The sequence below is a fragment of the Cryptomeria japonica genome, chromosome 3, assembly GCF_030272615.1.
Source record: "Cryptomeria japonica chromosome 3, Sugi_1.0, whole genome shotgun sequence".
Lineage (NCBI taxonomy): Eukaryota > Viridiplantae > Streptophyta > Pinopsida > Cupressales > Cupressaceae > Cryptomeria > Cryptomeria japonica.
The window spans coordinates 204,529,096-204,552,567 of NC_081407.1; the positions used below are offsets into that span (position 1 = coordinate 204,529,096).

General features: G+C 35.1%; 1 protein-coding gene across 1 annotated transcript; it reads left to right on the forward strand.

Annotated features, from left to right (window-relative positions):
- Positions 1–20,325: 20,325 nt before the first annotated feature.
- LOC131041017 (G-type lectin S-receptor-like serine/threonine-protein kinase LECRK3) lies at positions 20,326–21,924 on the forward strand. Its single transcript, XM_057973995.2, has one exon. The coding sequence runs from the start codon at positions 20,326–20,328 to the stop codon at positions 21,922–21,924; it is 1,599 nt and encodes a 532-aa protein (XP_057829978.2).
- The last annotated feature ends 1,548 nt before the right edge of the window (positions 21,925–23,472 follow it).

Genomic DNA, 23,472 nt, shown 5'->3' on the forward strand with positions numbered 1-23,472 from the left:
AAGGAGACCTACTGATGATATTTTTTCTGGAGATAACACTTTGCCCAGATGGGTGAGAAGAGCATTCCCTGACGCTGTGGAAGGAGTGGTGGACAGAGAGCTATTAGCTGATCAGTTAGATGTGGGTGGCTCCAGTAATCTTACAGCTGGGTCCAGTAATGTTACAGCTGAAACCACTGGTGAGGAATTGGTATCCTCTGAGCATGGCAGTTGTCTGCATAGTTTTATTGGATTAGGACTGCAATGCACAAGGCAATATCCAGGGGATAGACCAACAATGAGAGAGGTGGAGGGTATGCTTGAAAAGAATGTGTATGGCAGGGCATATGGGAATTTAGAGGATCATACACCCGTCCAGGATCTGTTGACTGCAGACAATCGAGAAGGCCATCCAAATAGCAACTCATCTTCATCTACTTATTAATGCAGAGCATTTAAGCGTGGGCAAGGAAAAACTACTGATCTTTTTTCACCAATAATATCCATTTAAATAGTTTATCCAACATACATATGAAAAACTAGTGAAGTCCTTTCAGTAGTTATATATATTTTAATAGACTGTATCATCTGAATCAATGAAGCCAAGTTCTATTATCAAAAAAAAAAGTTTCAGATGGTCTCATATTTTTTCTTGTATTTTATATAATATGTGAAAAGTCATCAACAACAAGATATCTTATGACTTCTAAGTATATTACTATTAAATTCAAAACAATTTCATAAAATCAATCTAAGATAGCACACAACAATAATTTGAATGTTTAGGTTTCCTTTGAAAACCTCTTCTGTGAGGTTCTCTGTAAAAGGGTTAGGGTCTTTTCAATCCTGACTTACCTAATCAAAAACATATATTTGAATGTTTAAAACTCATTTTGTTGCAAGCTTTACCACAGTTGATTGATGTTGCTAAAACATTGAATTTATAAATGAATACAAGAAGCATGGTCATGTCTTTATATCTTTATAGACATGCAAAAATGGGCTATTTCAATGCAACCATTAATTCTAGCCTGGTTAAACTGCAAGAGTTGATACTACACTTTATGCAATATTTTATGTGCCACTTCATTTTGTCTATATTTTTTCTTCTTTCCTTTATAATTGAAGATATATCTATCAAATATTTATTAATATGGATAGCATTATGTTGTTATACTTGTATTTTTGATTAAATTACATACTAATTTAAAAGAAACCCCAATCTTGTAAATAAACAATTACATAAACTTACAAATATTTATAAACAATTTTGTTTAGTAAGATTTTTTTTTTCATAAGAAATTATCATCTTAAGTTGAACTTTATTGATATGGTATTTTTCACATCTAACATATAATTTTATCTGTGCTAGTTGTGGTCTTGTTTGAATCCAAAAATGTACTTATCCGAAGACAATTCAATATATAGACTTGTTTTCCTTGTAAATAATGTAATGACAACGCCCTCCCTGGTGGGCATTTTTATCTTGTGGTAAATGCCTAGTTTTGAGTTCCATTCTTTCGTTATACGAAACCTAATTAAGCCTAACATTATCTTTTAGAAATCCTAGATTATGTGCAGTGTCGGAATGGTTGATTTTAACAAATTGTACAAGTTGTGCCCATGTTGTTGATTTCAGGGGTATGGTAAATGACAGCCCATATTGTTGATTTTGGAATTTAGATCAGTGTAAAGGATAATTAGAGAAAGTCTTAGCAACATATGAAATATCAACACACCTAAATGGTTACAATACTAGGACTCAAGCAAGTTGTCTTCGTTTTCATGCAGTGTATAGCTATCAATAGAAAATGGAGTGAGAATTATGCTGTATTGTTGTCTATAATTAAGAGTTCTTAATGGCATCAAATTGTTGATTTTGATTTTATTAGAACTTCTACCCACTTGTTAAGCTTGAACTTTGTGTCCTTCAATTTGCATTACTTTTTCTTAAAGTCTATTTTTCATTTAAAAATATGGTCAGTAATAAATTATATTATATTATATTTTAATCTTTGGTTTGATTTTTTTTTTAATAAATAACATGGAGGACTTTTTCACATTATATTAATGAAAATAAATAAATAATAATATATATATATTTTTAAAAATTAAGCAGGGAGAGAGCCTTGATCTTATAATAGAACAACATTTCAACACACCACCCCAACAAGAAGCACTAGACCACAAATAGTTAGAAATCATAGAACAATAAACCACAACTCACTTTTACAAAATCATAGCATAACTAGAGTAGTCCAACTTAACCTACTCGAAACATATCTAAAACTATGACTAGCCATTAACCTACTAACCATAATAAGTTGGCACACATGCCTTAAAAAAGTTTAAAACAAAGCACAATTTATCTTTGTAGTGTCCTAAATTGCGCCTAGTGCATTTATGACACTTAAGCATGGCATGTGGTGCTTAATGGCAGGTCCAATAATCAAAATTCCATCACTTTGGCATCATGGGCACTGAAGACAAAGTGCTCTCGTTTGCCCTAAAACCTCATTTGGGCCTATCTTTGGAAAGACAATAGTGCGCCGCGTAGACGTCTGCGCTCTGCGCTAACGTCCCAATAGATCCATGGAATCTCGCATCTTGCAATTAATCAAACTCTTTTTGATGCATGTCCCTAGGCTCAATTTCGGTCGTAATGACTCTTCGTAATTCTTTCCAGTCTTAAAAGCCCTTTCTTGCTCATTTGAAGAGGTTCTTCTAGACTTTCTCTCGCTCTTTCTCTCTATGCTCTCTTTAATACTCTACAAGCACTATCAAGCTATCTCTATCTATAGCATTCTTGCACCATCTTGCAACAACAAGCCTGTATCTTGAGCTTCATCATGCTCATATCTCAAAAAGGGGGCTTTGGCTGCATGCCTTTTCTCTTTATCATTTATCTATCTTTTATCGTTGCATACAATTTATCTATCATATCTCTAAGTATATCTATTATCAAGGTGCATTTAGTTTATCAATACATCATTTTTATCTACTTGCAATAGGGGTTTACTTCTATTAAGTAGAGTATAGTTTTTATTTGCATTTTTATCCATTATCTTTTATCCAATCTATCTATCTGGCTGTCCGTGGAGGTGGAAACACCAAAGCGAGGGTCTGACTAAGAAAGACGCCTATACAGACCCAACATTTTCTCCTATTTCTATGTTTGTAGGTGACAAATAAGTTTTGTGCAGTCGAAGAGGATTGTTGTGAGTTGTTCATAGGATTATGTGTTCTCTGGCCATAGAGATGACAACGTGCTACGCCGGCATCAAAAACCTGAGACCTTCCTAGTTTTATGGTATAACCTACTTTTAATTCTATATCGCACAGTTAGTTCAGATTTCTATATTTTGTCATCTCTGCACTTTAACCATTTGATTGTTTCTCTATTAGTATAGTTTTATTCTGTTGTTATCCCCTAGCTCACCCTTAGCATTGGTATAAGTGAAGTAGTGACATATTGATTTCTTCTTTAGGATTTATCATCTTCGAAGTGACAAATCTCGTCCTCTACATTTTGGTGAATTCGAGGTGAATGCCTAATGTCGGATCTCTTTCTCTTAGAGTTTGATGCTTTTGACAAGGCATTCTCTAAGGATGATTGGATGAAGTTTTAGATGACTTCTTAGAAGCACCTCTTTCCAAAAGAGATGTAATAGAAGTGTCATCCTCCATGACATCCTATTCAAAAATGATAAGTTCGTGAATGGTATTGTTGTCTCTATGTCCCCTCAAATGCATAAGAGACCTTACATTCATGTGACCACAACAAGTCCTTCTCCAAAGAAAGTAAAAGACATCAATAGAAAACCTTTTAAAGGAGAAAGTTTTGATTTTTACACTAGGTTTATGCAATCTAAACAACCATCTTACAACACCATTTCTCATACGTATAATACTCGGAGGAATAAGAAAACTCTTGATCAACCACAAGTTTCTTTACCACCATCTCAACCTAGTCTTCCTCAAGCACCTTTATCGACAGATAAGCGAACTAGTGATTATGATCTCATCGAGCAACTTAAGGTTACTCCCACTAAGATCTTACTCTGGGATTTGATTCAGACTGCTATGATATATCAAGATATGCTACAAGAATCTTTGCAAAATATTTTACTGCCCTCTTCTGTGAGACTAGCGGATTTGAATGCGTTGATGGATCATATTCGTGCAGATTCGCCGAATATCACTTTCTATCCTCATGAGCTTCCGCCTCCAGAAGTGAGAAATTTGGCAAATCCTCTAATAATAATTGTTCATGCAAATGGTGTTGGTATTAGACGAACGCTCGTTGACACAGGCTTGACACTCAATTCCTGAAGCCTAGATCTATTACTAAAAATCAAGGTGGATCCAAACACCTTGGCAACTTATTCCCTTTTATTCGAGGATTCAATAACAGTGGAAAAACCGCTATAGGAGTGGCCATATTGCCCTTGAAGGTTGGACCTGTCACTATTCCAACCCTTGTATAGGTGATGCCAAGTCCTTTGTCTTACAATCTTCTTCTGGGTAGGCCATGGCTTCATGCCTTGGGAGCTATTCATGGATCTGTAAAGTTTGTAGCTAAAACCTAGGTTGTCACAATCAAGGCTAATGCTGAAGCTATGCACCTTTGTCAAATAGCAGCAGTTGGTCAAGCCTCGGTTGTGCCTTCTTTTCAAAATTGTATACCTACCTTGTCATCTTTAGAGATGACTTCTATTTTTGTTTCATCTCCTAAAATGAAGAGCAGAAGAGTGAAGAAGTCCTAAAGGAGGAAGTTTCTAAGAAGAAAAATTTTGTGAAGGGAAAACTACCTAAGGAGCAATATTCTCTAAAAGAAGACTCCTCAAAAGAAGATCTCCTTGAGGTACAAGCCTTGGAGTCTACTCCTAACAAATCACCTTCTTCGTCCAAAGTGAATGCATACTTGGGTGATGATTGGGGTTCCCTAGATTTCACTGATTCTCATGTCAGTGAATAAAAGGTTGATCCTATCCACCTAAAGTTTCCTAAGATTTCATTCACTTCAGCCACAAAAGATGATTATGCATCTATAAAGCTGAGGGACGCTTATCATGTTGATCATCTTTTCTATACAAAGCCTCCTTCCTTTAAGGAGTTGCATGATATTTATGGTCCTGGATATAAGCTTGTATCACAACTCGGTTATGATGGAAAAGGTTGTGGATCCAATGAACAAGGTATTTGAATTCATTTGGTAGCCGAACCTCATCACCAAAATACTAGACTAGGATAGTGCCCTATAGGTCGAAGGACAAAGCCATGGTTAACTATTAACATGTTTCCTGTCAATCCTCTTCCTCTTAAACTTATTCATCAAGAAATTATTGATAATGTTGCATCACCTAATGAGATTCACTTGGACCTTTTTCCTTTGGAAGAATCCTTGAAGGAATTTCTAGGCACCTATGATGATTTGCCCTCTTATCACGATAAATGTCAACTCCCTTATTTCTTAAATACCCAAGCGTACTTTGGGAATCCATTGAGCAAGGGGCAGCCTTATCTTAGAATGAAGAGAATATATCCATGTCTCATCCAGAAGACCGTAGAACACTCCTTAGCGAAGAAACTACCAATGCCATTATGAGTGATAAAACTCTCGATAAGGTCATCAAAGTTGGGAAGTGTTTATCTTCCAAGGAGTTTAAAGAATATTTTGATCTTTTGCATCAATTCCCCAACATATTTTCTTGGTCTTATGAAGAAATGCCAGGAATTGATGAGTCAATTGTGGTACATAATATTGTGCTAAGTCCCGATGCTAAAATTGTGAAGAAAAATATTCAGAAGATGAATCCGAAGGTGGCTTTATTAATCAAGACAGGGATGGAAAAGATCTTAAAGGTTGGTTTTATCCATCTTATTGACTATTCACCTTGGATCTCAAACATTGTCTCAGTTAGTAAACCCATGGTCGAATCTGCATTTGCATTGGCTTTTAGGATTTGAATAAAGCTTCTCTCAAAGATGATTTTTGACTCTCGAAAATCAACATGATTTGCTACTTTGTCATGCCGTTTGGGTTGAAAAATGTAGGAGCAACCTACCAACGAGCTAAGACCCTAATATTCCATGATTTCATCCATAAAATCTTGGAAGATTATGTTGATGATATCTTGGTAAAATCTCTTGCTAGAACATATTGTAAATCTTTGATCTGTCTTTGAAAGGATTTGATTATACAAGATGAGACTGAATCCTCTCAAATGTGTCTTTGGTGTGGATGTCAGGATGGTTTTGGGGTTCATTGTCTCTCGTCGAGGAATTGAGATAGATAGTAATAAAATAGATGCAATTGTAAGCATGCCTCCACCTAGAAACATCTCTCCACTTTGTAGTTTGCAAGGGAAGATCTAGGCCATTCATAGGTTCATGGCACAATTGGCTGATTGTACCCTTCCTTTCACATGATTGTTGAAGAAAGATGTTCATTTCAAATGGATTTAGGAATGCCAAGAATCTCTCGAATCTATTAAGAATTAATTAGCTAATCCTCCCATCCTAATGTCGGCTATGTCTGATAGACCTTTCTTTTTGTACATCTCTTTGTCGTCTCATGCTCTAGCAACTTTGTTAGCTCAGCGTGATGATGAAGGCCAAGAGAGCATAGGGGCTTCACTGGCTAAGCAATATTATATCACATGCATTCATATTAGGGGGTTTAATATTTCAAAAATAAAGGTACAATATATTTCCTATTTGTGAAAATAGCGGGATTTTTAATTCAGGCTCTGAAAAAATACAATATTTGGTGAAAATAGGGGGGCTTTTAATTCAGGCTATGTATTGGGAGGGGGTGACAAAAAAGAGTTAAGGGCAATATTTTTCAAAAATAGGGGGATTCTTTAGTATGCCATGAACGCATATGCTATTACCTAGGTTCACTAAATGAAGCCGTTGTGCAAAAGAGAGCAGTCTATTACATTAGTCGTACTTTGATAGAGTATGAGACTCAATAGTGTGCTGTGAAAAGATAATGTCTAGCTCTCATCTTTGCAACACAAAAGTTAAGGCATTACATCTTCCATGGAGAAACGCGAGTTATTGCTAAGAATGATATTGTCAAAAATCTCTTTTCAAAGTCTAGTCTTTCAGGAAGGTTGGCTAAATGGGTGATGTTGTTCTCTGAGTTTGACTTGAAGTTCATAACTCAGAATTCAATTAAAGGGCAAGTCATTGCTGATCAGTTGGCTGATGCCCCATGTGAAAAATCTTTTCCTACTTTATATATTTTCCTTGATGAAGATGTATTAACCACTAGTCAAGAGCTTTTATGGGATATGTATTTTGATGGATTGAGATTTCAGTCTGGTTCAGAAGCAAGTGTAGTCTTAGTCTCGCTCAAAGGAAAACTAGTCCCTCTTTCATTCTGTTTAAAATTTCATTGCATTAATAACATTGTTGAGTATGAATCCTTAATTATTGGATTTTGTGTCATGATTGCCATGGATGTGAAGCATATCCGCATCCATAAAAACTGTGAGCTTATTGTGAATCAAGTTACAAGAACGTATCACATTAAGAAATTGAAGTTATCTCATTATAGGGACTTAGTGATAACCATATTGAAATATTTCACTACTTATATGATCGACAATATTTCATGAAGAGAAAACTATCATGCAAATGCAATGGCAAGTGCTGCTTCCCTTGTAGGTTGAGACTTTGGACATGATGAATATCATTTCATGGTATAAGTCCTCCGCTCTTCGGCTATAACTGATCGAATCCAATTTAATAATTTCATGTGTGCTCATATTGATTTAGGAGAATGGTTTGCACACAATTTTAATTATCTCAAAATTGGAAGTTTTCTCGATGATGCTAGCAAGAGCTCACGTGTGCGGATTTGAAAACTTGTTGCCTATCATATCATCTTATCCAATGTCCTTTATTGATGATCTTATAATGGTCTTCTTTTACGTTGTTTGACAAAGGCCCTGAGATACCTGTTGGCCTCTAGGAACCCCATTAGGCTCTAGAGGTGGGCATTTTGGGGGCAAATCTTCAATCCACAAACTGATCCACATGGGGTATTACTAGCAAACAATGGAACAAGATTCATGTGCCTTTGTCAAGAAGTGTCCCTAATGCCAACAACATAGTAACTTGATTTGACCCCCCACACAGGAGCTCCGAACTCCAGCTTCTCCATGGCCTTTTTAGACATGGGGATTAGATATCATTGGTAAGATATCTCCCCCTTCCTCTAAGGGCCATACCTTTATCATTCCTGCTACTGATTATTTCACGAAATGGGTTGAAGCTATACTATTGAGATCCACCACTACTGATATGGTTTGTGGCTTCATTATGGATAACATCATTTCTCGCTTCGGCTTGCCTACTACCCTTATTTTCGACAATGGTACACCATTTAAAAAGAAAGAGGTTAAGTAGTTTCTTGACAAATTTCACATTCAACATCGCTTTTCTACACCTTACTACCCTCAATCTAATGGTCAAGCTGAAGGATCTAACAAGACTATTGAACTTATTCTACATAAGACAATTACTAAACATGGCAAAGATTGGCATACTCAACTAGTATATGCATTATGGGCCTATAGCATGATTGTACATACAGATACAGGGACAATACCCTACAACCTCATGTATGGCATTGATGCTATCATGCCTCTTGAGTTAGAAATTATATCATTGCGCATCTCTCTGAAAGGGCTTATCAATGATGAGTCTAAATCAGCTTGAGTTGTTGGATCAACACCATTTGAAGACCCTTCAACATCTTTAATTCTATCAAAAGTCTTTGTCTAAACAGTATAACCATAGTGTACTACCCCAAACATTTAAGATAAGTTACCTGGTTCTTTGTGAGAATCAAAGAAGTGTCAATGCACCACCTGATCAAAGAGGGAAGTTTAGCCCAAATTGCTTGGGTCCATACATCATCAACTCTGTCTATGGTTTACCCCTTATGGATGGTACTGTTGGATATTGCTACTGCTAGGATATGTTGTTGTCATTGATGTCAACATATTCCTATGATTCATTGCTTTGGTGATTGTAGATTGGTTTATTGGGATCATGGTTTAGTGTATGGATTATTTCTAGTATCATGTATGGAGTATAGTATCATTATATCTTTCTGTATTGGTTTTGGTGATCCGGTAGCTTAATTGATCATATCATATGATCCAGTTTGTAGTTTGGTTTTTCTGATCAATACTTTACAGAGTTTGGTATTTCCTCTGGTATATTTCGGTGTGATCAGATCTTGAGCTGAGATTTTGGAAGATTGTTTGGGATGTTCATGTGTATCTTCATTTCAGATGGTTCATGATTTGGTGCTCCGCAAGTTATCTTTCTTCGTGATAGTTGTCGCTGTTTGAGTGTTCTTGAGGTTTAGATGTTGATAGATGAAGATTTGATAAGTGATGTTGGTGCAGCTGTTAATAATGATTCTAACGTTCTCGTTGGTGTTTCCTAATTATGTCCTATTTGTTTTGATGATCCGCATTGATCATTGTGCAAGTTTTTGGTAATTTTTATGAACCGGTGACATTCTTCATGTTATGCGGTATTCTTGGTGGTGTAGCGTGTTGTGGTGGACCTTGGTGTGATTTCCGGTGGCGTTGCATGTTTAAGAATTTGATTTAGGTCCATGTTATATCATGTATATCATTATATTAGTCTGGTGGTCAATCCTTGTATCGTGTAATGTAATTTTTGTAATTAGGTGTTGAAGGTTTAGCTGACTTTGTTGTCAAGGTTGATGAATTGTATAAATAGGTTATATAGTAATATAGTTTGTGTGTCAAGGGTGTGTCTGCATTATCGGAGATTGGAAAAGGTGCGAACAAGGAATTCATCCTTCGGTAGTGTGATTGAGAAGATTTTTGGAGGGTTGTAGAGCAAACATATATGCTTAACCGGAACTGTCATCAAGCATTAGCAGATGCTATTATTGTAGTTCATTTCTTTCAGATTGTAGTTTGAATCTTGTTGTAAGTCAGTGATACTTCCTTGAGGGTTTTAGCCTTCCTAGTTATTCTATCTTGAGTTGTGAGTTTTAGGCAGTGTGCCTAAATGCTGGTGCATTCCCCATTGTAATATTTACACATACTACTGCATAGTATCATCTTATTGTGGGTAGGTTCCCACCGTGGTTTTTCCCTTAACCGGGTTTTCCACGTCAAAATATTGGTGTTGTGTGTTGTGTTATCAATTTACTTATCTTTGTTGTTTTTGCAGTTCATCAGATTTGTTTTTGTGGTTAAGTTTGTTAATCTGGTGAAAACTGATTCACCACCCCTCTTAGATTTCTTTCATTGTTGTTGCCAATACGTACTCCTTTAAAGGAACTTGCCAATGCTTTGCACTCGCATAGATTTTATGCATAGCAAGAAACCTATATGTATCATGTGCAAGATGCCTAGATTTCTATGTTAGTCATGTCATGATATATCTTCATGAACATGACATCAATCATCTCTGTGTTATGAATTGACTGTGCATATATAGGCTTGCATGTGTGTGTGCGTGCATATGTATACATGTTCTCTCTATAACTCAAAAACATCTTTACAATGATCATGATGGAATTTAATCATACATATATCCAACAATATGTAAATTAAATCATGGTGTGCATCTAATCTAAATCATCCATCACATGAGCATACATAATGAGTATATAAAGCAAAAAGTACATCCATCCATAATGACACAAGATAAGATCAAAATGCTGAATCTCACACATATATATATATATATATATGATGTCAATGCAAAGTATTAATATACATCTATCACATCACTACAAAAACACATGATGCTAGCATATGTGTCTTTGAACTACACAAGTACATCCGTATATAAATCAAAAGAATACTATACATCTGATGAATAAAAAATGAATCTATGTAGAAGTCCAAATGTCTCATGACCCCCGAAGAGGATGGGTTTTAGAGGTCGCAAGCGCCAGAGGATCCTGATCTTGGCATGATAGCTGCCTCACTGAAGTGGACTATAATCTCGTAGCAGCCCCTCAGCTACCACAAGCCCCTCAGCTGTCCTCTCAACTCTACCATGGTCTCTCCCCCTATCATGATCTCCTCTCACAACAAAGCCTCTCTCTGGAGCGCCGCCTCCAAGTCTGCTAACAACTGGCACACTTTTAAGTGGTACTTTCCCCAAGTCCATGAGTAACTGCACAAAATTGCGTTTCTTGCTGCTGTTTGAGAATGCGCTTGAAGGACCAATTCCATCTGAGATATTAACAACAACGACCAGATTGCAATATCTCTACCTGCACTCCAACAATAGTCTTACCGAAAGCATTCCCAAAGCCTTGGCGAACTGTTCATCTCTGGAGGTGTTGGTATTGGCTTCCAATCACTTGTATGGCATCACTCCACCAGAATTGGGTTCACTTAACCGATTACAACAACTGTGGTTGAGTAATAATAGTCTAGGAGGACCAATTTGCTCTTTAATGGACTGTACTGCATTGAAGATATTTGATCTACATGGCAGCAAGGTTGAAGGTACAATTCCAGAGGATATAGGCTATAAGCTCTCCAAATTGGAATCCATTGATTTCGCTTCGAATCGGCTAACAGGCAGCATTCCAATGTCTTTAGGAAATTGTTCCACGTTCTATTATCTTCAAACGACTACCACAAGAATTGGGGATGCTGAGTGGTCTGCAAGTGCTTACGCTTGGTACAAACCACATCAAGGGAAATATTCATTCTCTATTAAACTGTACACAATTGCTATATCTTGGACTTGAAGTAAATAGGTTCGAAGGCTCCATTCCCGAAGATATTGGCCTCAAGCTCACTAACTTGAAACGTTTTCTTGTGGATGTTAATCAATTCAGTGGGGGTATCCCAAAGTCTCTGGGAAATTGTTCTCAGCTCTCATTTCTTCATCTTTCATCTAATCTGTAAAGTGGTTCGGTGCCTCAAGAATTGGGGAAGCTAACTGCTCTGCAGTCTGCGGAGACTGAACCATGGTTCTAATAGTCTGTCAAGTGGACACTCTGCTACAATGTGTGTATTAGATGTACTTTCTAAAATACATGCACACCATAAGCTCTAATGAATCTGTAATATTGTCTTTACGTGACTGATGATGCTAGCATTACACATTCTATCATAGAGCCCCAATGCATAGACATTAGAAATCTATTACTAATATATAATGAACAATAATAATCTATAGTATACTTTTTATAATATAATTAATCATTCAATTAATCATAATTATAATTAGGAGAGTAATTTTAACTAAAATATATGTTTAGTTAGTAGTCCACTAGAACTTTTAAGAAAATTTTAGCAATCTTATAATGAGTTTATAGTAAATAGATTTATTAGCTCAATACTTTCTTTAGACTCAATTCTTCAAATAATATATAATCTTATAATCTTTACAATTAATATGTATCACTAAAAATATCATTGTAAATATGTATCACTAAAAATATCAATCTATATGAAAATGAAGACTTAAATAGTAACACATATCCATTTGTTTCCCATGGCTCTTAAACTATTATTTGACAAAATACATTAAATAGAAAAAAATTATGAATAAAATTTATGAATTATTTGATAAAATTTCTTTAACCATTATGCACTTACAAAATGATCTTAGACACAATTTAATCATTTCAGTCAAAATATGTAAGGATTGAAATTCTATATATGAGCTCTACTACCTAAGGATTCTTTTGTCCATTTTTTCCCATGTCATACTAAAAAATAGAGTAGTTTTACTCGGCACAAGGAGGTCTAGTTACGTTGGCTGCTTACGTAATGTGACGTTCGAATGAGGTCTAGAAAGGGCAATACGAGGCCTCATCTGGTATCTCCGTTACCTGCTTAACACACGCTCCATCCTTCTCACAGCTATGGCTGCCACTCCCACTGCCGTTCATGTGATATGTTTCGCTTATCTGCTGGCACTGAAAAGTGTAATGGGAAATCTATGTGAAGAGTACGGAGAGTGCGGCCTCAATGGCATCTGCAAATTGGATGGAGAATCCTCCACTTGCACTTGTCCTCCTGGATTCCACTTTCTTGACGCCAAAAAAACTTCCCAGGGATGCACCCAAAACGCGTCACAGCGGCTCAACAAATGCGGATCAACCGCAGAAATGCAGTTTGTTGGCCGTTTCGATTGGTCGGGAAACGATTATGATAACATAAACCCTATCAACGAAACGGCATGCCAGCAGGAATGCCTCAAAGATTGCTTTTGCACAGTTGCAATCTATTCCGATTCTAGCGGGGTAGGGAACTGCTGGAAGAAAGCGTTGCCGCTCAGAGATGGGCGTGCAAGCAGCACAAGAAGAGCTTTTGTCAAAGTATATGACGAATCCGTCCCTCCCAGGCCGCGAGAAGAAAGAAAAGGGATAGCTCTTGCAGCGATTGGAATAAGTCTCATGGGTTTCTGCTTGGCTGGTGCAGTGCTTGTCTTAGTAACTTGGATCCGCGTGTGGCGCCCCAAACTGAGAGTTTTAGAGGAGGGGCATAAGTTTAATTCGGAGGGGCTGATGGCTTTTAGTTATCGCGAGATGGAAGGTGCAGCTCAAGGCTTCAAACAAGTGCTGGGAAGGGGTGCCTTCGGAAAGGTGTACAAAGGGATTTTACCTGACGGAAGGCCAATTGCTGTGAAGAAGCTTGAAAACAATGCCCCAGAATCTCATATTGGGGAAAAGGAGTTCAGAACAGAGATGATCGCCATAGGATTGAGCCACCACAAAAATCTTGTTCAACTGTATGGTTTCTGCAACGAGGGGTCCTACAGAATTCTGGTGTACGAGTACATGCCAAATGGGTCTCTTGATAGGGTTTTATTTCATGGTGAGAATCATCTTGATTGGGAGTTGCGTGTTAATATTGCTCTTGGGACAGCACGAGGAATCTTGTATTTGCACGAGGAGTGTAGATTTCATATTGTGCACTGTGATATAAAGCCTCAAAATATCCTGCTGGATGAAAATTACAATGCTAAGCTATCTGATTTTGGGATAGCCAAATTGGTTGGATCAGAACAGACACGGACATTTACAGCAGCCCGTGGAACCTTGGGCTATATGGCACCTGAGTGGCAGAGGGGTATGGCGATTACTGTTAAAGTTGACGTTTATAGCTTTGGAGTTATGTTATTGGAAATCATTTGTTGCAGGAAAATGGCGAAGCTTGATGTTCCAGATAATGAAGTTGTCTTGTCTGACTGGGCTTACGATTGCTTGAAAGATGGAGGGGTTGTGAAGCTAGTTGAACACCAGCACACAAGTGGTATAAATCCAAGACATTTGGAACGAATGGTGTTGATAGGGCTGTGGTGCATTCAAGAAGATCCATCTCTGAGGCCCTCCATTAAAACAGTTGTTCAGATGTTGGAAGGAACGGTTGAGATTCCTGTGCCCCCACGGCCAGGGTTTTCTTCACAGGGTTCCATCTCGATCAATATATAGTTCTAAAATACATGCAAATTGGATGCAAGGGATCGTATACATGCACACCAGAAGCTCTCTTGGACCAGCTCTAATGAATCTGCACTATATTGTCTGGTTATTTTGTCACCTTTAGTCAAACTCTTCCAATTGTGGTCATATGCCTTAATGCGTTTTGATTTCTGATATGATCAGGTAAGACATGTAGAAGATCAATATACTGTTTTTTGGCAAGTAAAACAATTAGTAACACTGATTTTTTAAAAGGGTACTTGCTTTGTGTTTTTCTATTAGTAGTAGTATTTTAGTTTTCATTACTAATTTCACTAAATTGATTTGCTTTGAGTTATTAATAGATTTGAAGCTATTAAAAAAGAAAAAACAAATTCACTTAAATGGATTCATTTTCTCGCATCATAAAGTTTTCATTCTTGGTAGTGATGTTCATATCTTGATACAAAAGATCATTTATGATTGTAAAAATATTATTTGTATAAATTGTGTTTTATAGGACATTGTATTTTTTAAAAATATTATATAATAAGTAGTTTTTTTGAGTCTAATTATATTTGAAAATTATTGTTCTTATAGTGATTTAGTTTTTGTTGTTCAAAAAATTTGAAATGTTTAAATGATTCCTTTTATTACCAAATAAAAGACGGCAACATTGTTAAACTAAATAGTTTATTTTTTGTAATTTTTTTAGCACTAATAGTTATTGAAGAGATTTTGTTAGCAAGACATAAATCACAAAATAATTGTATCCACTTCATCATTATCTAGACATATTTTATGATTATTTGACATATATTCAATCATTATTCAATATAAAAGACTTATACTGATATTTTGATTAAAAAGACAATTAACCATTATAACCACTAACATTTTACTTTCATTTACAATATTGAATATTGTAAATCTACTTAATAAATTATAATATTTTATTTTCAAATTCAGCTTTCTTATCACGCTGTAAATTATATAAATTAAATACATGATAAGACATAGCTATGAATACCAATTCTTATAAATTAATAGAACGTTCACTTCCCTCAAAATTTAATTAAACAATTACGTAATTCTAAATTTCTCAGCTTTTAAATTTAAGAATTTAATTTAGGGTCCATCTCGGCCGGTTTTAAAATCCCGATTTTTGAAATTTTTGTGTGCAAGTCTATTAAGTCATTCTTAGCTGACTTGTTTCGAAGTGACATATCGTTTAATAAACATATTTTAAATTGAATTTTAAGTTTTTACGCTGACTGGTATTTTTTTAAAAATCATTTGCAGATGATTCAAACGTAGTGCTCACTCAATAAGGTGATCCAATTAGACTCAACTTATAACTGATTAAATATACAATTTGAATTGAGTGCATTAATTCTTAATTTTCCAAGGACAATAGTATGTTAACACTAGAAGTAAGTCATTTGAAATTTGTAATTTTCATTGAAAATTTGACAATTTTTTTTTTTAACAAGTGATGCATATGCAATTTATTGATGAATTTTAGAGAAAGGATTAGTAATTTTGTATGATAAATTTTAAAGACATTTAAGTTTTAATATATTTTGTTCTATAAATTTATTATTTAAAATTAAGATGTTTTGATATATATATATGAAAATTTAGATTATTTGGTGGTTTTTGAAAGTTATGAGTTGGATAAGTAATAAGTTATTTGTGAATATGATTCTTTCCTATTGGTTTCTGTTGTGAACAAAAATGATTTTCAAGAGTCTTTCTAGAGAATCACTTCTTTAATAGATCAAATCCTTCATTTGTATTTGAATTTTGAGTTTGTATTTTGTTCACTTTCTTAGAGATTGAAATGCTATAGTACACTACCTTGACAATTGAATAGGAGAAAAAAATAAGCATTGATGTATTTCAAAAATAGGTTCCCTTCATTCTAGTAAATTCTCTAAGCTTTTCCCACTTATTCATAATGACTAGATTACATAAGAATAATAAATTTTTCTCTTTCAATGATCATGATGATATCATTTATTTTAGTTTGTATACAAGATTAACCTTCTTGGATTTTCCCTCTTCTTGCTTTAGAAATGGTTGTTGCAAGTTGGAAATCTCAAAATTATAAAAATGTAAACTTTAACTACTTTTTAATATATTTATTTCACCCATTTAAAATATGAATTTTTTGCTGTGTCCATGTGACATCACATAATTTTTTTCATTTTATAGATCTAATAAACATATTTTATTTAATAATTAGTAATTATTTTCAACACTAACAACTTTAAAATGACAACTATTAATATTTTATTATTAAAAATAACAATCTTTATAAAATGGCTTTATTGTGAAAAAAACGCTTGCATATTAACACAACTTAAACACAATAAATGCAACACATGATTAAAGAAGATAATAACACCTATTTATGATATAAGTAGATTGTTGGCAATTGACACTCATCCCATGACTTCAGGTGACTTCCAGTGGTTGATTATTTGTTTAGGGTTGTCATTGATGGAAACTCTTCATGGTGGTTCGATCCGACAGTTGTGATTCATCTTATCCGGAAGTTGGTGTTAATCGACAAAATAGGGTAAAACAAGATATTTCAATAACGTGTTGATCAAGAATGATCTCCTGTGATTGCGGTTTTTTTGGTGATTATTTTTATGATATAGTTGATTGGAAAGACCTTTAGGAAATGTATGATGATATTATTTTGTCCGGTGCTATGTTTTGTTCGAGATTGAAGCCAACTTGATCTACACGTTACACTTATTGAAGCTGACTTGAATGAGATTTCTTTTGTGGTAAGACCGGATATATAAGATCGATTTGGCAATTGATTTTTCAATATGTTAGAGATGTGGTGATCTATTTTGATGCGATTGAGCGCAGTTTCACATGCACATTTTTCTTTCAGAACAACTAGTAGCTGACTGAGACAGAAACAGAGTATTTAACAGGACAAAGATAGTCAGAGATTCAAAGCCTAACCATAACTCATTTGTGCATAGTCAGATGCTGATTAAGAGTTCATTTCATTGCATTTACTCATTGTAATCAAATTTTAAGTCAGTGAGACTTCTCTGAGGGTTGTAGCCCTCCGGGCAACTTTATTTGAGTAGTGAGCTCTAGGCAGTGAGCCTGAATGCAAGTGCATTCCCCATCTATGTAATATTTATGTACTCCTGGGCATAGTATATGAATATTGTGGGTTCTATCCCCACCGTGGTTTTTCCCTTTTTGGGTTTCCACGAAAAAATTCTAGTGTTGTGGATTTGTGCATTCCTTGTTTCATGTTTATGTTCTTTTCTGCTATATATTGCTAACCGGTGGATAAATAATAAGTTTGTGGTTTCAATTTCTGGTAGATCATTGATTCAGCCCCCCTCTTAGTGATCTCTGATTCTAACAATTGGTATCAGAGCCTAGTTCCTTTAAGGAAGCTTAATCGCTTGAGGAAGATCTAGGAGATTGATTCAATGGATCTAGTTTGTAATATCTGAACTAACAATCTAATTACTAAGCCGAGAGGCTTCCTTCAAGTACAGTCACATACATGAAAGCCAGCCATCAGTGTCAACAAAAAAGGAGAGATCATATAACTGTTATGAGAGTTATATTGAAACGTGCAGAGGAAAACCCTTATAATCATGACCTTCAAAATTTAAATAGAATTTTGTGTGAATCAATTAAACTTACAAATATTTAGTGAATCATCATTTCTTCTTTATCATTTTTGGAGGTTTCTACATTATTTTCATCATGATTATGTAAATCTTCATCCTTTGTGCAGTGAAAAGTCACATCCATGCACCTCAATTCCTTTAGGCATAAAAAAGAATGAAATGCGTTGTTGCCTTTATCACACAAGGCTCTTCAAAATTTCCTTTTCTTTGCAAGATGGCTTGCTAAACCTATTTAAGGCTACTATAGGTTTTAACTAAGGTGTAGATTTAAGAGTTTTACTAAGCTTTCTATGGAGTAGTTTGTGTAGTTAACTACTACAATATATACTATATAAATGTTGTTTGTGATAAGGAAACACTCTAATAAATTTCTAAAGCCAAATTCATGCTTGATAGTTTGATGATTTTGCAAGGTGATTTATTTTAAAGTCGATGGTAATTTTATTGTCCTGTATTCAGTCCATTACTGTATTTGGCTTGGGTGACACACTTTTGTATAAGAAGCATTGTATGACAAAGCCGTATATAAGAGCTCCATTTTTGTTGAAGATTTCACTTGGTAGCCCCCATGCATATGGTTTCTGCACTCGATTGACAACTATGTGCCATTCTTTCCAACATGCAAGACAAATTTCCGACAAAGAAAACTCAAAAAATCATTTTTTGTAGTTTAACCAATAGTGAACTTATCATTTTATAAGTGGATGTCATCCATCCATGTACACACTTTGATCTCCTTAAATGTGGGAAATTAGTTTAATCACCACCATTTAATTTCAAACCATGGTTTATTTTAAATTTGAAAACATTAGATTTACCATTCAGAAGAGGGCAAGAGAGACGTGAACGGATGTGATTAGCAAAATAATCTGCAAAATTTTTGAACTGAAGTAGTGCCCTCTTTTAGTGGGGCACAAATAAAGCCGCTTTTTTGTGGCCAATCAATATATATATGGAACATACTGATATTAAACATGGCAATATAAGTGGTTGCATAAGTGATTAATTAGAGAATGGGGTTTGCTGATTCAAAATCATGGCCAATAGTAATTTTATGGGCCAATAAATTTTAGCACCATGAAAAAAACATTTAAAGCTTCTGACACGTTTATTGAAATTATATTCCAAACTGGATGTTCCAGAGAATGAAATTGTCTTGTCTGATTGGGCTTATGATTGCTTGAAAGATGGAGGGGTTGTGAAGCTAGTTGAGCATCAGTACAAAAGTGGTATAAATCCAAGACAACTGGAATGAATGGTGTTGATAGGGCTGTGGTGTATTCAAGATGATCCATCTATGAGGCCCTCCATTAAAATAATTGTTCAGCTGTTGGAAGAAACAACTGACATTTATGTGCCCCCACGTTCAGGGTTTTCTTCACAGCTTTCTATCTCGATCAAAATTTACTTCTAAAATACATGCACACCATAAGCTCTAATGAATCTGGACTATTGTCTTGACGTGACTGATGATGCTAGCATTACACACCCTATCACAGAAAGCCGCAATGCATAGACATTAGAAATCTATTACTAATATATAATGAACAATAATAATCTATAGTATACTTTTTATAAAATAGTTAACCATTCAATTATATCATAATTATAATTAGGAGAGGAGTAATGTTAACTAAAACATATGTTTAGTTAGTAGTCCATTAGAACTTCTAAGAAAAATTTTAGCAATCTTATAATGAATTTATAGTAAATAGATTTATTAGCTCAATACTTTCTTTAGACTCAATTCTTCAAATAATATATAATCTTGTAATCTTTACAATTAATATGTATCACTAAAAATATCAATCTATATGAAAATGAAGACATATCCATTTGTTTCCATGGCTCTTAAACTATTATTTGACAAAATACATTAAATAGAAAAAAATTATGAATAAAATTTATGAATTATTTGATAAAATTTCTTTAACCATTATGCACTTACAAAATGATCTTAGACACAATTTAATCATTGCAGTCAAAATATGTAAGGCTTGAAATTCTATATATGAGCTCTACTACCTAAGGATTCTTTTGTCCATTCTTTCCCATGTCATACTACAAAATAGAGGAGTTTTACTCGGCACAAGGAGGTCTAGTTACGTTGGCTGCGTACGTAATGTGACGTTCTAATGAGGTCTAGAAAGGGCAATACGAGGCCTCATCTGGTATCTCCGTTACCTGCTTAACACACGCTCCATCCTTCTCACAGCTATGGCTGCCACTCCCACTGCCGTTCATGTGATATGTTTCGCTTATCTGCTGGCACTGAAAAGTGTAATGGGAAATCTATGTGAAGAGTACGGAGAGTGCGGCCTTAATGGCATCTGCAAATTGGATGGAGATTCCTCCACTTGCACATGTCCTCGTGGATTCCACTTTCTTGACGCCAAAAAAACTTCCCAGGGATGCACCCAAAACGCGTCACAGCGGCTCAACAAATGCGGATCAACCGCAGAAATGCAGTTTGTTGGCCGTTTTGATTGGTCGGGAAACGATTATGATAACATAAACCCTATCAACGAGACGGCATGCCAGCAGGAATGCCTCAAAGATTGCTTTTGCACAGTTGCAATCTATTCCGATTCTAGCGGGGTAGGGAACTGCTGGAAGAAAGCGTTGCCGCTCAGAGATGGGCGTGCAAGCAGCACAAGAAGAGCTTTTGTCAAAGTATATGAAGAATCCATTCTTCCAAGGCCGCGAGAAGAAAGAAAAGGGATAGCTCTTGCAGCGATTGGAATAAGTCTCATGGGTTTCTGCTTGGCTGGTGCAGTGCTTGTCTTAGTAACTTGGATCCGCGTGTGGCGCCCCAAACTGAGAGTTTGGGAAGAGGGGCATAAGTTTAATTCAGAGGGGCTGAAGGCTTTTAGTTATTGCGAGATGGAAGGTGCAACTCAAGGCTTCAAACAAGTGCTGGGAAGGGGTGCCTTCGGAAAGGTGTACAAAGGGATTTTACCTGACGGAAGGGCAATTGCTGTGAAGAAGCTTGAAAACAATGCCCCAGAATCTCATATTGGGGAAAAGGAGTTCAGAACAGAGATCATCACCATAGGATTGAGCCACCACAAAAATCTTGTTCAACTGTATGGTTTCTGCAACGAGGGGTCCTACAGAATTCTGGTGTACGAGTACATGCCAAATGGGTCTCTTGATAGGGTTTTATTTCATGGTCAGAGTCATCTTGATTGGGATCTGCGTGTTAATATTGCTCTAGGGACGGCACGAGGAATCTTATATTTGCACGAGGAGTGTAGATCACATATTGTGCACTGCGATATAAAGCCTCAAAATATCCTGCTGGATGAAAATTACAATGCTAAGTTATCTGATTTTGGGATAGCCAAATTGGTTGGATCAGAACAGACACGGACATTTACAGCAGCCCGTGGAACCTTGGGCTATATGGCACCTGAGTGGCAGAGGGGTATGGCGATTACTGTTAAAGTTGACGTTTATAGCTTTGGAGTTATGTTATTGGAAATCATTTGTTGCAGGAAAATGGCGAAGCTTGATGTTCCAGATAATGAAGTTGTCTTGTCTGACTGGGCTTACGATTGCTTGAAAGATGGAGGGGTTGTGAAGCTAGTTGAACACCAGCACACAAGTGGTATAAATCCAAGACAGGTGGAACGAATGGTGTTGATAAGGCTGTGGTGCATTCAAGATGATCCATCTCTGAGGCCCTCCATTAAAACAGTTGTTCAGATGTTGGAAGGAACGGTTGAGATTCCTGTGCCCCCACGTCAGGGTTTTCTTCACAGGGTTCCATCTCGATCAATATATAGTTCTAAAATACGTGCAATTTGGCTCTAATGAATCTGCACTAGGTATATTGTCTGGTTATTGAAGGCCCTTTAGTCAACTCTTTCTAATGTGATCATATAACTTATTACATTGTAATTTCTGATATGAACAGGTAAGACATGTAGAAAAGCACGATACTGTTTGGACCAATAAAACAATTATTAAGATAAATTAGTTAAAAGGGTATTTGCCTTGTGCTTTTCTATGAGAGGTAGTATTTTAGTGTTCATTATTAATTTCACTAGATTGATTTGCTTAGAGTTATTAATAGATTTGTGGCAAATAAAAATCTCTTTTACTGAATGAAAATTCACTTTCATGGATTTATTTCTTAACATCTTTAAATTTTCAGTCTTAGATAAGATGTTCATATATTGATATACGAGATCATTTACCATTGCAAAAATGTTATTTATATAAATTATGTTTTATAGAACAATGTATTATAAAAGATTATATAATAAGTTATTTTTATTAGTCTAATTATATCTGAAATTATTATTCATAAAGTGATTTAGTTTTTGTTATTCAAAAAATTTGAAATGCTTAAATTTTTTTTTTACCATCAAATAAAAGACAACATTGTTGAACTAAATAGTTTATTTTACATAATTTTTTAGCACCAATAGTTATTGAAGAGTTTTTGTTAGCACCAATAGTTATTCAATATAAAAGACTTAATATAAAGAAGATCTTCACTTAATAATCCATTAGAAAGTGTACTTTTTTAACTACGCAACTAACTCAACAAATATATTTTTAAAAGCCCTCCTTAATCAACACTTGTTAAACGATCCATCTTATACAACCAAAGAAACTAATTACCTTCTCTAACAATCTTAAACATCAAAACTAATAACTGATACTTTGGTAAAAAAAAAAAAAAACACTTATAACCAGTAAAATTTTATTTTAATTTGAAATATTAAACAATATAAATCTATTTAATAAACTATAATATTTTAATTTAAATTCAGGTTTCTTATATCACCCTTTAAATTATATAAATCAATTCTATGTCCTATAAATTAATATAACTTTCACTTCCCTCAAAATTTAATTAAACAATTACGTAACTCTAAATTTCTCAGCTTCTATTTTTAAGAATTTAATTTATGGTCCATCTCGGCCGGCTGAGAAAGGAACGTTTCCACGCCGGCTGTGAAATTATAGGCCATCACTCTCCTTAAAAATTTTTTAAATCCTGGTTTTTGAAATTTTAGTGTGCAAGTCTACTAAGTCGTTCTTAGGTGACTTGTTTGGCAATGACTTATCGTTTAATAAATATATTTTTAATTGAATTTTAAACTTTTACATTGACTGGTGTTTTTTTTAAATCATTTGCAGGCAATTCAAACGTAGTGCTCACTCAATAAGGTGATCTCCAATTAGACTCAACTTATAACTGATTAAATATACAATTTTAATAGAGTGCATTAATTTTTTTAATTTTCAAATTATAAGGACAATAATATGTTAACTCTAAAATTCCAAGTCATTTGAAATTTGTAATTTTTATTTTAAATTTTAACATTAATTTTTTAATAAGTGAGATGC

Coding starts and splice junctions, on each gene's coding strand:
- LOC131041017 (XM_057973995.2), top strand. CDS start 20,326: ATGGCTGCCACTCCCACTGCCGTTCATGTGATATGTTTCGCTTATCTG.